The sequence below is a fragment of the Stegodyphus dumicola genome, chromosome 8 (assembly GCF_044657685.1).
Source record: "Stegodyphus dumicola isolate Sdum_Otavi_A_Nest chromosome 8, ASM4465768v1".
NCBI lineage: Eukaryota > Metazoa > Arthropoda > Arachnida > Araneae > Eresidae > Stegodyphus > Stegodyphus dumicola.
Genome location: NC_140775.1, coordinates 13,865,273 through 13,878,315, shown reverse-complemented (window position 1 = coordinate 13,878,315; position 13,043 = coordinate 13,865,273). Strand labels below are relative to the sequence as shown.

Here is a 13,043-nt window from a genome sequence, read left to right as displayed (position 1 = left end):
GTTAGTGCTCGCCTTTACGTGATGTTTAAAAACATCAAGAAGCTGGATCCGTGAATTTTCCCAAGGTGGAATTTCAAAATTCTGTACTGCTTGGGGATGCATATCAGAGAGGGAGAGTTCCTCAATGACAGGGAGAACTCTTAAAGGGAAAGTAGGAACACAGGATGGACGTGTTTCAAATAATGTGTTACACTCATTATCAAGTAAGCACAGCTTATTGGGATGTTCAGGTTGAGATAGAGTATTAAAATATTGCAAAAGGGACAATTGCTCACGCCTCAGATGAAGTGATGGTTCGTTACAGTCAACATATAGGCTCTGCACAGGAGAAGTCCTGAAAGCTCCTGAACAAATCCGCAGACCTTGATGGTGAACAGGATCCAGTTTTAACAAAACAGATGAGCGAGCGGATCCATAAACAACTGAGCCATAGTCCAGTTTAGAGCGGATAAGCGCTCTGTAAATGCGAAGCATGGAGCAACGCTCTGCACCCCAGGAGGTGTTCGCCAACACTTTTAAAATATTTAGTGTTTTTAGACACTTCTTTCTCAGGTTTAAAACATGAGAAAGGAAAGTCAATTTTCGGTCGAACGTCACTCCTAAAAATTTTACTTCAGGCGCAACTGGAATAATTGTACCATTCAAGTATAACTCAGGTTCAGGATGGAGACCTCGCTTCCTACAAAAGTGCACGCAGACAGTTTTCTGTTTCGAAAATGTAAATCCCTGTTTGTCTGACCATTCTTGGATCTTAATCAGAGCCATCTGCAGTTGCCTCTCTACATATCTCATGTCTGCTCCTCGACAGCTAATCTGCAGATCATCAACATATAGAGATCCAAAGATGGTGGGAGGAAGTTCTTTTAGTACAGAATTTATTTTTAAACTAAACAGGGTTACACTGAGCACACAGCCTTGAGGCACACCCTCTTCCTGTTCAAAAACATCCGAAAAAACAGAGCCAATTCTTACTTGAAAAGTTCTAGTGTTCAAGAAATTTTGAATGAAAATTGGTAGGTTGCCGCGCAAGCCACTCTCGTGAAGATCCCGGAGTATACCGTATCTCCATGCCTTATCATAAGCTTTTTCAATGTCGAAGAATATCGAGACAAGGTGGCTTCTTCTTACAAATGCTTTTCGAATAGATGTCTCTAAGAGGAGCATGTTATCTACAGTTGTTCTTCCCTTTCGAAAACCACTCTGATAAGGCGATATAATATTCTTTTCCAAGAAGTAGACTAGGCGGCTGTTTACCATCTTTTCAAACAGTTTGCAGAGGCAACTCGTAAGGGCAATTGGCCGATAGTTGGAGGGATTCCTTGGATCTTTCCCTGGCTTAGGAATAGGAATGACAACAGCTCTCCTCCATGCACTGGGAAATGTACGCTCCTTCCACACTCTATTGTAAAGTGTGAGAAGGGCACTCAGTGACTTACAGGACAGATGCTTTAGCATTTCATAATACACGCCATCCAGACCCGGACAAGACCTATGTGTCTGCAACAAAGCTCTCTTTAGTTCAACCATAGTAAAGTCTCTATTGTACGGCTCAAAGTTGGAAGAGTTGAAAGCGATGGGATTTTTCTCAGAGCGTTGCTTGATAGAAAGAAATGCAGGTGAGTAATTTCGGCTGGAAGAAACGGCAGCAAATGTCTCACCAATTGTATTTGCAATTTCTTCTATGGAGCTAATCACTCGGCCATCTTTTTCCAGAAAGGAAAGTGAGTGGTCTTTGTACATTCCGCATGCTTTTCGAACTCTTTCCCAAACCCGCTTACTAGGCGTAGAGGATGTTATTGAGGACACATATGAAATCCAGGAATGCCTCTGGCTCTGCCTTCTTACTTTCCGTGCATTTGCTTTGGCTCTTTTAAAAGCTATGAGGTTTCGCAGAGTAGGATATCTACGAAAAATACCCCATGCTTTTTTCTGTTTTTTCAGTGCTTCATGACAGTCGCGATTCCACCATGGTTTTGAATATTTTAGTAGTTTTCCTGATGTTCTAGGAATGGAGAGCATAGCTGCCTGAATAATAGTATTAGTAACAGCTTCAACAGCGTCATCGATATGCGCATCTTCTACCATTTCATCTGTGAGCTCTGCAATGGAAGAGAAGAGTTCCCAGTCTGCCCTGTCCAGTATGAATCGAGGGGATCTCGACATGGGGTTTGCTCCTCTTCGTGCAAGAGACACAAAAATAGGATAATGATCGCTGTTGTACAGGTCATTTCCGACACTAAAAGTGCAAAATGGCAACAGAGATGGTGAACAGATGGCAAGATCGAGAGCGTGGAATGTCCTTGAAGGCTCATGGAAGTTTGTATCTTGCCCATTATTTAGGAGACAAAGGCTGTGATCTTCGATCATCTGCTCAATTTGTCTTCCTCGGCAATTTGTATCTTTGCTACCCCAGAGTGGACTATGGCCGTTAAAATCTCCTATTATGATAAAAGGCTCAGGCAGCTGCTCTATTAGATTATTTAAATCTTGCTGATGAATGTGCTCATTTGGAGGCAAATACAAAGAAACAAATGAAACAACAATATCAAAATTTATTTGAGTAGCGACAACTTGGAGGGATGTCGTCAAAGGAAGTACATTTGAGGGATAATCCAGTGAGGAGAGGAGACCTACTCCTCCACTGGCACGCTCACCTGCAAGGTTATCCTTCCTGACGAAAGAAAACCTCCGAAGTTTTGCATGGTGTTCTGGTTTCAGATTTGTTTCCTGTATTGCGAAGCACACAGGATGGTACACATTTATTATAGATTTGATGTCAAGCAAATTTCGGTGGAAACCGCGACAGTTCCATGACACGAGGGTGGCCATTATGAATGGTTTTTGTTTTTCCTGTGCTGTTCTTTTGTTTTTCGTGGAAGTAGATGCCTGGGAAATTCCAGACCCTCTTCCACTTCCATAAAGTCTGAATCCGCAGATTCAGAAATCATGTCATCAAGAGAGCTATTACTGCGACTTCTATTTTTATTTGATATTTTTTGTGTGGCAGTTTTCGGCTTACTTTGAATAATTGTTTCTTTCTTTTGTACTATATGAGTTGCATTTTCTTTTTTCTTGTTGGATGTAGACGGTTGGGTTTTATTTGGTAGGGTCTGTGTGCCTATTGACCAGGTGGATTTAAAAATTTACTTATTGGAATAGCGTGTGACGCAATTACTTCCATACCACAGCCGACTGTATTATGGCCTTGAAGCGAAATCAGTTTCGGAAGGTCACGTGATCGAAATGGTCGATCTCTTTCTCTTTACCATAATCCCGGAGTTAAACTTTACCGAAAATAGTAGTTTGTCTTAAAATAAATATAAGTAAAATTAATAAACATGAGTAGGTCGTATGATTAACATTAAATTTTTTATAGTGCAATATTTTTACAGGCGGTAAAAATGCATATCTTCAATAATTTTTTTTAACAATTTGTACTTTGTTTATGTAACTAAAAATATCATTGAGAATCACCACATGCGAACTTTATTTATGTAATTTTGATAAAAATGAAATTCATTTATGTAATCTGAAATCAAATTTATTGCCAAAATAATATAAAATCCACATAAGGGGGGAATTCAATAGATTTATGAATGCAAATTTTAGATTTTCATACTAGTAAAATAAACATTAAGAGTGAGTGAGTGAGTGAGTGATTATGGCGCAAAAACCAGAGATGATTATGACGCGCCAAACAAATGATGAGATTATTACAATTAATGACTTAAAATTCAATAAATAAAAACAGGTAGATAAATGTACCAAATCCAGAGGATGAAGTCATATAAACACAAGTTAAAAGCACATATTAAAATTAAAGACACAGTCTTCAAAACAAATTACATTTGGTAATAAAAGCCGATCTCTTTTAAATAATAAAATTAATTAATATTGACTTCTCTTCCGATTAAACGGTCGAGAGGTAAGCACAGCTATTAAAATATTTCTGGCGAAGACTATTAAAACATGGACACTCAATTAAAATATGACAGACAGATAAACAAACATTACAACTAAAACAAACAGGCTCATTTTCAGCTTTAAGAAGATAGTTATGTGTGACTCTAGTGTGACCAATTCTGAGGCGAGTCAAAAGAACGTCCTCCTTACGATTTCCAACAAAATCCCAATGCTCAATTCTAGGCTTGACGTTTCTCAACTTGTTGTGATGCTGAACATCCCAAAATTGCTGCCATTTTTTCGGACCTTTCCCTTGATGACACTGCAGATATCTCTAAAAGGGATAAGGCGACTGGACAGTTCAACAGCAGATTTGGCTGCGATATCTGCAAGCTCATTTCCCTTTATTCCAGCATGTCCAGGAACCCAGCAGTACACGGCTTCATAACCTCGAATCGTTAAATTTATATGAATTTTAAGAACATCCACTACCACAGGATTTTGAGCTTTGGGAAAAGCTTCCAAGGATTTAAGAGCACTATACGAGTCTGTGTAAATTATGAACTTTCTGTGGCAGAGCTTTGAGATGTACAAAAGAGCATAATATATTGCAGTTAGTTCAGATGTTAGGACAGAGAAAGCATGGTGCAGGCATCTGCCCTCTATGTAATTTTCAAATACAAAAGCCATCCCGACATGATCATTTGACTTTGATCCATCTGTGTATATCGGATAATAACTGCTATATTTGTGCCTGTGGTCAGCAAAAAATTGTCTGTAAACGATCTCATTAGTGCTTGCCTTCACGTGATGTTCGAAAACATCAAGAAGCTGAATCCGTAAATTTTCCCAAGGTGGGATTTCAAAGTTCTGTAATGCTTGGGGGCGCATATCAGAGAGGGAATGTTCCTCAATGATAGGGCGAAGTCTTAAAGGAAAGGTAGGAACACAGGATGGACGTGTTTTAAATAAAGTGTTACACTCATTATCAAGTAAGCACAGCTTATTGGGATGTTCAGGTTGGGATAAGATATTAAAATATTGTAAAAGAGACAATTGCTCACGCCTCAGATAAAGCGATGGTTCGTTAGAGTCAACGTATAGGCTGTGTACAGGAGAAGTCCTGAAAGCTCCTGAACAAATCCGCAAACCTTGATGGTGAACAGGATCCAGTTTTAACAAAACAGATGAGCGAGCGGATCCATAAACCACTGAGCCATAGTCCAGTCTAGAGCGGATAAGCGCTCTGTAAATGCGAAGCATGGAGCAACGCTCTGCACCCCAGGAGGTGTTCGCCAACACTTTTAAAATATTTAGTGTTTTTAGACACTTCTTTCTCAGGTTTAAAACATTGAGAAAGGAAAGTCAATTTCTGGTCGAACGTCACTCCTAAAAATTTCACTTCGGGGGCAACTGGAATAATTGTACCTTTTAGATATAACTCAGGTTCAGGATGGAGACCTCGCTTCCTACAAAAGTGCACGCACACAGTTTTCTGTTTTGAGAAGGTAAATCCCTGTTTGTCTGACCATTCTTGGATCTTATTCAGAGCCATCTGCAATTGCCTCTCTATGTATCTCATGTCTGCTCCTCGACAGCTAATCTGTAAATCATCTACATATAGTGATCCCAAGATGGTAGGAGGAAGTTCTTTTAATACAGAATTTATTTTTAAACTGAACAGCGTTACACTAAGCACACAGCCTTGAGGCACACCCTCTTCCTGTTGGAAAACATCCGAAAAAACAGAGCCAATCCTTACTTGAAAAGTTCTACTGTTCAAGAAATTCTGAATGAAAATTGGTAGGTTGCCGCGCAAGCCACTCTCGTGAAGATCCCGGAGTATACCGTATCTCCATGCCTTATCATAAGCTTTTTCAATGTCGAAGAATATCGAGACAAGGTGGCTTCTTTTTACAAATGCTTTTCGAATAGATGTCTCTAAGAGGAGCATGTTATCTACAGTTGTTCTTCCCTTTCGAAAACCGCTCTGATAAGGCGATATAATATCATTCTTTTCCAAGAAGTAGACTAGGCGGCTGTTTACCATCTTTTCAAACAGTTTGCAAAGGCAACTCGTGAGGGCAATTGGTCGATAGTTGGAGGGATTCCTTGGATCTTTCCCTGGCTTGGCAATGGGAATGACAACAGCTCTCCTCCATGCACTGGTAAAAATACGCTCCTTCCACACTCTATTGTAAATACGCAAACTGAAGGACCTATACGCAAACTGAAGCCCCACAGTCGGCTTTCCCGAAAGCAGGTAATCCCAAGAGCTTGACTCCAAGCCACTGACACAAGGACTAGTGACCAGCCGATTGACACCCGTGAGGACGACTAAGGTGCCTCCCGTTTAGCTGAAGCAGACGCCAAAGTAGTGTGTTGGGGACAGTACCTCACCCCTCAACTACCAGGACCCTCCTTTCCAGCGACACGAGTCTCCACGCACGGCAAACACGTGGGCAGTTTTCTCGCCACTCGAAAACTATATGCAAGGACTGCTCCAATCTCTCGTGACGAGCCCCGAACTCCGTAGAGAGAAACCACGAGGGAGAAGGGAAGGGAAAAAGTTACAGCCAAGAGGAGAGGAGACGGAAAAGATCACTGGGGCTCCAGGATCGTGACACCCGTCTCACCAAGAAGATGATCCTCAGAAGGGCTAGGGTACGTCGGGATTGCCACACCCGTACTCACAAAGGTGAGCCCCCTGAGGGCCAACTAAGAGATAACTCATAGATTGCGTTCTTTTCTAAGACGGCAACTACGAATTATCTCGCACTGTGTTTACTTGCCATTTTTGTGCAGCTACAATTAAACTCGGAATATATCAGTGCTAATATTGATAGATTGCTTCTGGGAAAAGAACAAAAAAATCAATGCTAGCTTGCATACAGAAAATTTATTAAAAAATGAACAAAAAATATAATTATAAAAATTAATAACATATGATTAAATTGATTTGGCTTCTCGGACAGGAATCCGAAAAGTGCCATGGCCTTTTTTTCTTTCAGAATTTTGTTCAAGAAACTGAAACGCTTTCAGAAAAAAGTGTTCTTTCTCCTACAAGCACAGAAGAAACATGCAACGTATTAGAAACCCCCAAAATGTCTGGAAGTCAATTGGTTGCTCCAGGCACAAGCAAAAAAAGAAAAGAACCTGAAGATGAATTTTTTACTACAATGACAAAATGTCTAAAAAACATAACAGAAGAGAAGGATGTGAATGACTTGTTTGGAGCGTATGTTGCTGGTCAGCTGAATACAGTAAAGTGTCCTGCTGATCAGGAACTGTTACGGATCAAAATTCAAAATTTGATTTATGAATTCAAATATCCACAATAAAATTCTGTTAAACATGAATATACTTGTTTTTTTATTTCTAATATTTTCTCTTTTTAACTATAAATTTGCAGTAATTTCATGGCAGTCATTAATAGATGAACTATAATAAAGTGATTCACTGTTTTTATGTGTGTTTGTATATATGATTAAGAATATACTAGAGGCTTTAATAAATTATTAATAATTAGGAACTACTTGACATATATATGAGTTTTTATTGGAACATGCAGAATAATTTCAAACATGCCTTAGTGCAAGTGACACATGGCTTCTTGCCAGGGAATGGATCCAATACCATTAAAATAATTGCAAAATCTATCTCTGACATCTTTTGCCTCCTGCGAACCATTGTGTGCAATTCGCTGCAATGAAATAAATTTAGAAGTACTTTCGTTCCATGTTTCTTATACAGTTATTTTCGAAATCCTCAGCATCTAAACTATGTTCAGGAGTGTATAAATTTGTTGTTTCTTTTTTGCTGCGCAACAGGTTGTGCAGACAGCAAGCTGCCAAAACAAAGTATTGAGACTTTTGTGGCGATGTCAATATTGTTGTTCCGAAAAGTCGAAATCTGGCAGCTAGAATGCCAAATGCATTTTCTACAATTCTTCTTGCTCGTGACAGTCTGTAATTAAAAATTATTTTTTCTTTAGTTAGTGATAACCTTTCTCCAGCTGGTATAGATAATCTCATTTGTGTATCTTCTTTAAATATTATTGGCGAAACCAGGCTTAAAATTTCCTCAAATGTTGCAGTATCCCTCCGCAGCCATCTTCGATAGCCTTCAGTGTTCTAAAAATTTAATAATTAACATTATTAAACTTCTAAGCAATGGTTAAGTTAATTACAGTTCATACCTTTAAAAGTCTGTATTTATGACCAAAACATCAAAAGCACAAACAATGAATACGTATACAATCATTTAAGTAGATGTAAATTTCCTTGACATAAAACATGCCAAAATATACTAAAATATAAGAAAGTTTGAATTTGAAGCAAATATCTTTAAAATGCAAAACTGATAAATATATTATATACATCATAAAAATCTAAAGAAATTCCTAAAATTTATCATATGCAGTTGTATTATAACTGCAACAGATTAAAAATTGGAATAATTGTTAGGTAACTTAGTTGAATTTATAACAAAGTTATAGCTGAGATAGGATGAATGTAAAATTTCAAAGAATATGGCTCTTTTTGCTAGGCTAACAGTATTATACAAAATTAATTACATGAGTGCAGCCTAGATATGGTGGAATTAATAAAGTGCCAGAGATTACTAAAGGTACTCTATATAAAAGGCTTTTGTATAAACATAATATTTATATTACTTGAAGCATGGGGAAAAATATATAAGTTGAAATGTATTTTTAACAGTAAATTCTGCGTTGGAAGTAAAACAGGTACTCTTCTGTTATCGGAACTGGATTCAGGTAATGTATGTATATATGCTTGTGTTTATGTATATATGCTTGTGCGTATGAATATATGCATTCATTGCCTACATGTATATAAGTATGTATGTGTGTGTATACATATACATAAATATTTATGTATACATATACATAAATATGCACATACAAAATCTATACACGCGTGCATGCATACATACATTCTGAATCCAGTCCCATTAACAGAAGAGTACTGAATATTTGAACACTTAGTTATTTAAACGAGAATCAAATGTAATCAGATATAATAACAAATATATAAAAATAATTAACATGATTTAACGAGGAATGCCAAATTGATTTAACACTTTCTTTTAGTGTGTCGGAAAATTTTCAAGAAGAGGCAGGCAAATCATCACAATTAATTTTAAAAAGGCAATAAATAAAATAATGAAATATTCAGTATACCTAACTGGAACAGAAAAGCGACACCATATATTGCTTACTAATAGTTAAAATCAGCAAACTAAATAAGAATGCAAGTACTCAAGCAGCATAAAATTTTTAAAAATATTTTGAACAGTCAACATTTGAAAAATAAATTTACTCTTCTGTTATTAGGACCAGATTCAGAAATGTATGGATGTATGTGTTCATGTACTCCATATGTATATGTGTGTACACATGTATGTGTATACATTTCTGAATCAGATCCCGATAACAGAAGACTACCATAAAACATTCCTTAAATTTATGCTTTTAATATATACACATACACTTTGTTATGTAGTTAAATACATATTACAGTGCACATACATACAAATGCTAATACAACTACATAAAAATGAAAGTGAATAAAAATAAAATATTAAAAATTAAAGAATTTAGAAAAAAATCTTGAAATATCTATCTACAATCATTTGCAATGAAATTCTGTCCTAAAAATTATATGGAAAGTCTTAAGTACGTTTCATGAATTATAAACTATCCACATTTTATTTGTAAAACAATGGATGCATATGTGCACATATTTAAACTTAAAAAAGAAATAACTCTTACCTCTAATGCCAGTTCACGCATTAAATTTTCATAGCAGCCCAGCGTTTTACGTCTTAACAGCCATTGTCTTGCCCATGTTTTTCTTTTAGCCTTTCTTTTTTATTTGATGAGGAAAGCAGCTGCAAATATATACGCTCCTAAAATGAAACGTTCTTTTGAATTCGACGTAGCGTTTGATGGCCGTCTTTACTTCACTCCCAGAATTGCTTCTATCTGTGTATTGTCACAGAATCACAAGCAGACAATTTAATTAATGTGTTGCCAACTACGCTAAAAATAACTAATTTTGGTAACCTTCGTGTTTGTAGTAGAGAACCAGTTTTCCCTTTACATGTTAACCCAAAAGTGATCTACGGTGATTGGCTGTTGTATATCACGTGACAAAGCAGAAAAATTGTTCCAAACAGTTGTCCTTCCGAAACAAACCGCCGTGTGATATGGGCCTAAGACATACGAAGCATCGTGTAAACGTCTGCCTTCCATGTAGTCCTCAATTATAAATGACACCCGAACATCGCAAGCTGACATTGATCCATCCGTATATATGGAAACATAACTCTAACTATACCTGAGCTCAGCAAAAATTTTTTTGTAGATGCTCTCATTAGAAGTTGTTTTGACGTAACTTAGGAAAATATCAAGAAACTGGATTTGTGCATTTTCCTAAGGTGCGATTTCAAAATGCTGTACTGCTTGTGGGGACACATCAGACAGGGATAATACTTCAATGAGGGGACGAACTCTGACAGGAAAAGAAGGCACACAGGATGGACATGCCTCAAATAAACGATCACAGCTATTATCAAGTAAACACAATTTATATGGATGGTGAGGCTGAGGTAAAATATTAAAATACTGTAAAAGAGACAACTCCTCACGCCTCAAACGGAGTGATGGTTCATAACAGTCAACATAAAGGCTCTGGACAGGAGACATGCTGAACGCTCCAGAAATCCGCAGAGCCTGATGATGAACAGGGTCTAGTTTTAACAACACTGAAGACCAAGCGGATCCGTAAACAGCTGAGCTAATATTATTTTTTGTATGTTGTGTTGTTTTGATGCAATAAATGTGTGATTGATGAAAAAAGTTTCTCTGAGGTATTTATGCAAGGTACCTATTTGAGTAAGTAAAGCATTTTATTATTTTAGATATTACATTTAGAAACGCAAAGTACTTAATTTAGATTCCAGGCCAACAAATATTGGGCACGTGTAAATTGATTCAATACTTGTACGTATCTAGTTAGATAGATTCTCACACTACAATACCACATAATAGTGTAGAACACCACACTAGTCAACCGATGAGTTCATCGAAATACCATTGTTTGGGAAAGCCATCGCAAGATTTCAATAGCTAAACATTCATCAACTTCTTCACTTTTCTGATAATAAAGTAGCATAGAATAAAGAGAGAGTGTGTGAGTGAGTGAGAGATTATGGCGCAAAAACCAAAGATGATTATAGCACGCCAAACACGAGATGGGATGATTACAATTGACTACATTAAAATTCAATAAATAAACAAGTAGACAGTGAGTGAGTGAGTGAGTGAGTGATTATGGCGCAAAAACCAGAGATGGTTATGACGCGCCAAACACAAGATGGGATGATTAGAATTGATGACATTAAAATTCAATCAATAAAAACAAGTAGATAAATGTACCAAATCCAGAGGATGAAGTCATATAAACACAAGTTAAAAAGCACATATTAAAATTCAAGACACAGTCTTCAAAACAAATTACATTTGGTAATAAAAGCCAATCTCTTTTAAATAATAAAATAAATTACAATTCACCTCTCTTCCGATTAAACGGTCGAGAGGTAAGTCACAGCTATTAAAATATTTCTGGCGAAGACTATTAAAACATGGACACTCAATTAAAATATGACGAACAGATAAACAAACATTACAATTAAAACAAACAGGCTCATTTTCAGCTTTGAGAAGATAGTTATGTGTGACTCGAGTGTGACCAATTCTGAGGCGAGTCAAAAGAACGTCCTCCTTACGATTTCCAACAATATCCCAATGCTCAATTCTAGGCTTGACGTTTCTCAACTTCTTGTGATGCTGAACATCCCAAAATTGCTGCCATTTTTTTCGGACCTTTCCCTTGATGACATTGCAGATATCTCTAAAAGGGATAAGGCGACTGGACAGTTCAACAGCAGATTTGGCTGCGATATCTGCAAGCTCATTTCCTTTTATTCCAGCATGTCCAGGAAACCAGCAGTACAGGACTTCATAACCTCGAATCGTTAAATTTATATGAATTTTGAGAACATCCACTACCACAGGATTCTGAGTGTTGGGAAAAGCTTCCAAGGATTTAAGAGCACTATACGAGTCTGTGTAAACTATGAACTTTTTGTGGCAGAGCTTTGAGATATACAAAAGACCATAATATATAGCAGTCAGTTCAGATGTTAGGACTGAGAAAGCATGGTGCAGGCATCTGCCCTCTATGTAATTTTCAAATACAAAAGCCATCCCGACATGATCATTTGTCTTTGATCCATCTGTGTATATCGGATAATAACTGCTATATTTGTGCCTGTGCTCAGCAAAGAGTTGTCTATAAATGATCTCGTTAGTGCTTGCCTTCACATGATGTTTGAAAACATCAAGAAGCTGAATCCGTGAATTTTCCCAAGGTGGGATTTCAAAGTTCTGTACTGCTTGGGGGCGCATATCAGAGAGGGACAGTTTCTCAATGATAGGGCGAAGTCTTAAAGGAAAGGTAGGAACGCAGGATGGACGTGTTTCAAATAAAGTGTTACACTCATTATCAAGTAAGCACAGCTTATTGGGATGTTCAGGTTGGGATAAGATATTAGGGTGAGTGAGTGAGTGAGTGAATATGGCGCAAAAACCAGAGATGATTATGACGCGCCAAACAAAAGATGAGATGATTACAATTGATGACATGAAAATTCAATAAATAAAAACAAGTAGATAAATGTACCAAATCCAGAGGATGAAGTCATATAAAAACAAGTTAAAAGCACATATTAACATTCAAGACACAGTCTTCAAAACAAATTACATTTGGTAATAAAAGCCAATCTCTTTTAAATAATAAAATAAATTAGAATTGACCTCTCTTCCGATTAAACGGTCGAGAGGTAAGTCACAGCTATTAAAATATTTCTGGCGAAGACTATTAAAACATTGACACTCAATTAAAATATGACGAACAGATAAACAAACATTACAATTAAAACAGGCTCATTTTCAGCTTTAAGAAGATAGCTATGTGTGACTCTGGTATGACCAATTCTGAGTCGAGTCAAAAGAACGTCCTCTTTACGATTTCCAGCAAAATCCCAATGCTCAA

At 37.1% G+C, this 13,043-nt stretch overlaps 1 protein-coding gene across 1 annotated transcript; it reads right to left on the bottom strand.

Moving 5' to 3' along the window:
• Positions 1 to 7,425: 7,425 nt before the first annotated feature.
• Positions 7,426 to 11,896, bottom strand: LOC146995667 (uncharacterized). The gene is made up of 2 exons (XM_085821594.1): positions 9,698 to 11,896; positions 7,426 to 8,036 (listed from the first exon to the last, which is right to left on the bottom strand). Exons 1-2 carry the CDS (start codon positions 9,716 to 9,718, stop codon positions 7,623 to 7,625), a joined length of 435 nt encoding a protein of 144 aa, XP_085677720.1. The 5' UTR covers positions 9,719 to 11,896; the 3' UTR covers positions 7,426 to 7,622.
• Positions 11,897 to 13,043: the final 1,147 nt, after the last annotated feature.

What these genes read in the sequence shown, in the direction of transcription:
- LOC146995667 (XM_085821594.1), bottom strand. Translation starts at nt 9,718, where the DNA reads ATGCGTGAACTGGCATTAGAG. An exon ending in TGCGTGAACTGGCATTAGAG is followed by an intron (nt 8,037 to 9,697) that starts GTAAGAGTTATT and finishes TTAAATTTTTAG; the next exon opens with AACACTGAAGGCTATCGAAG.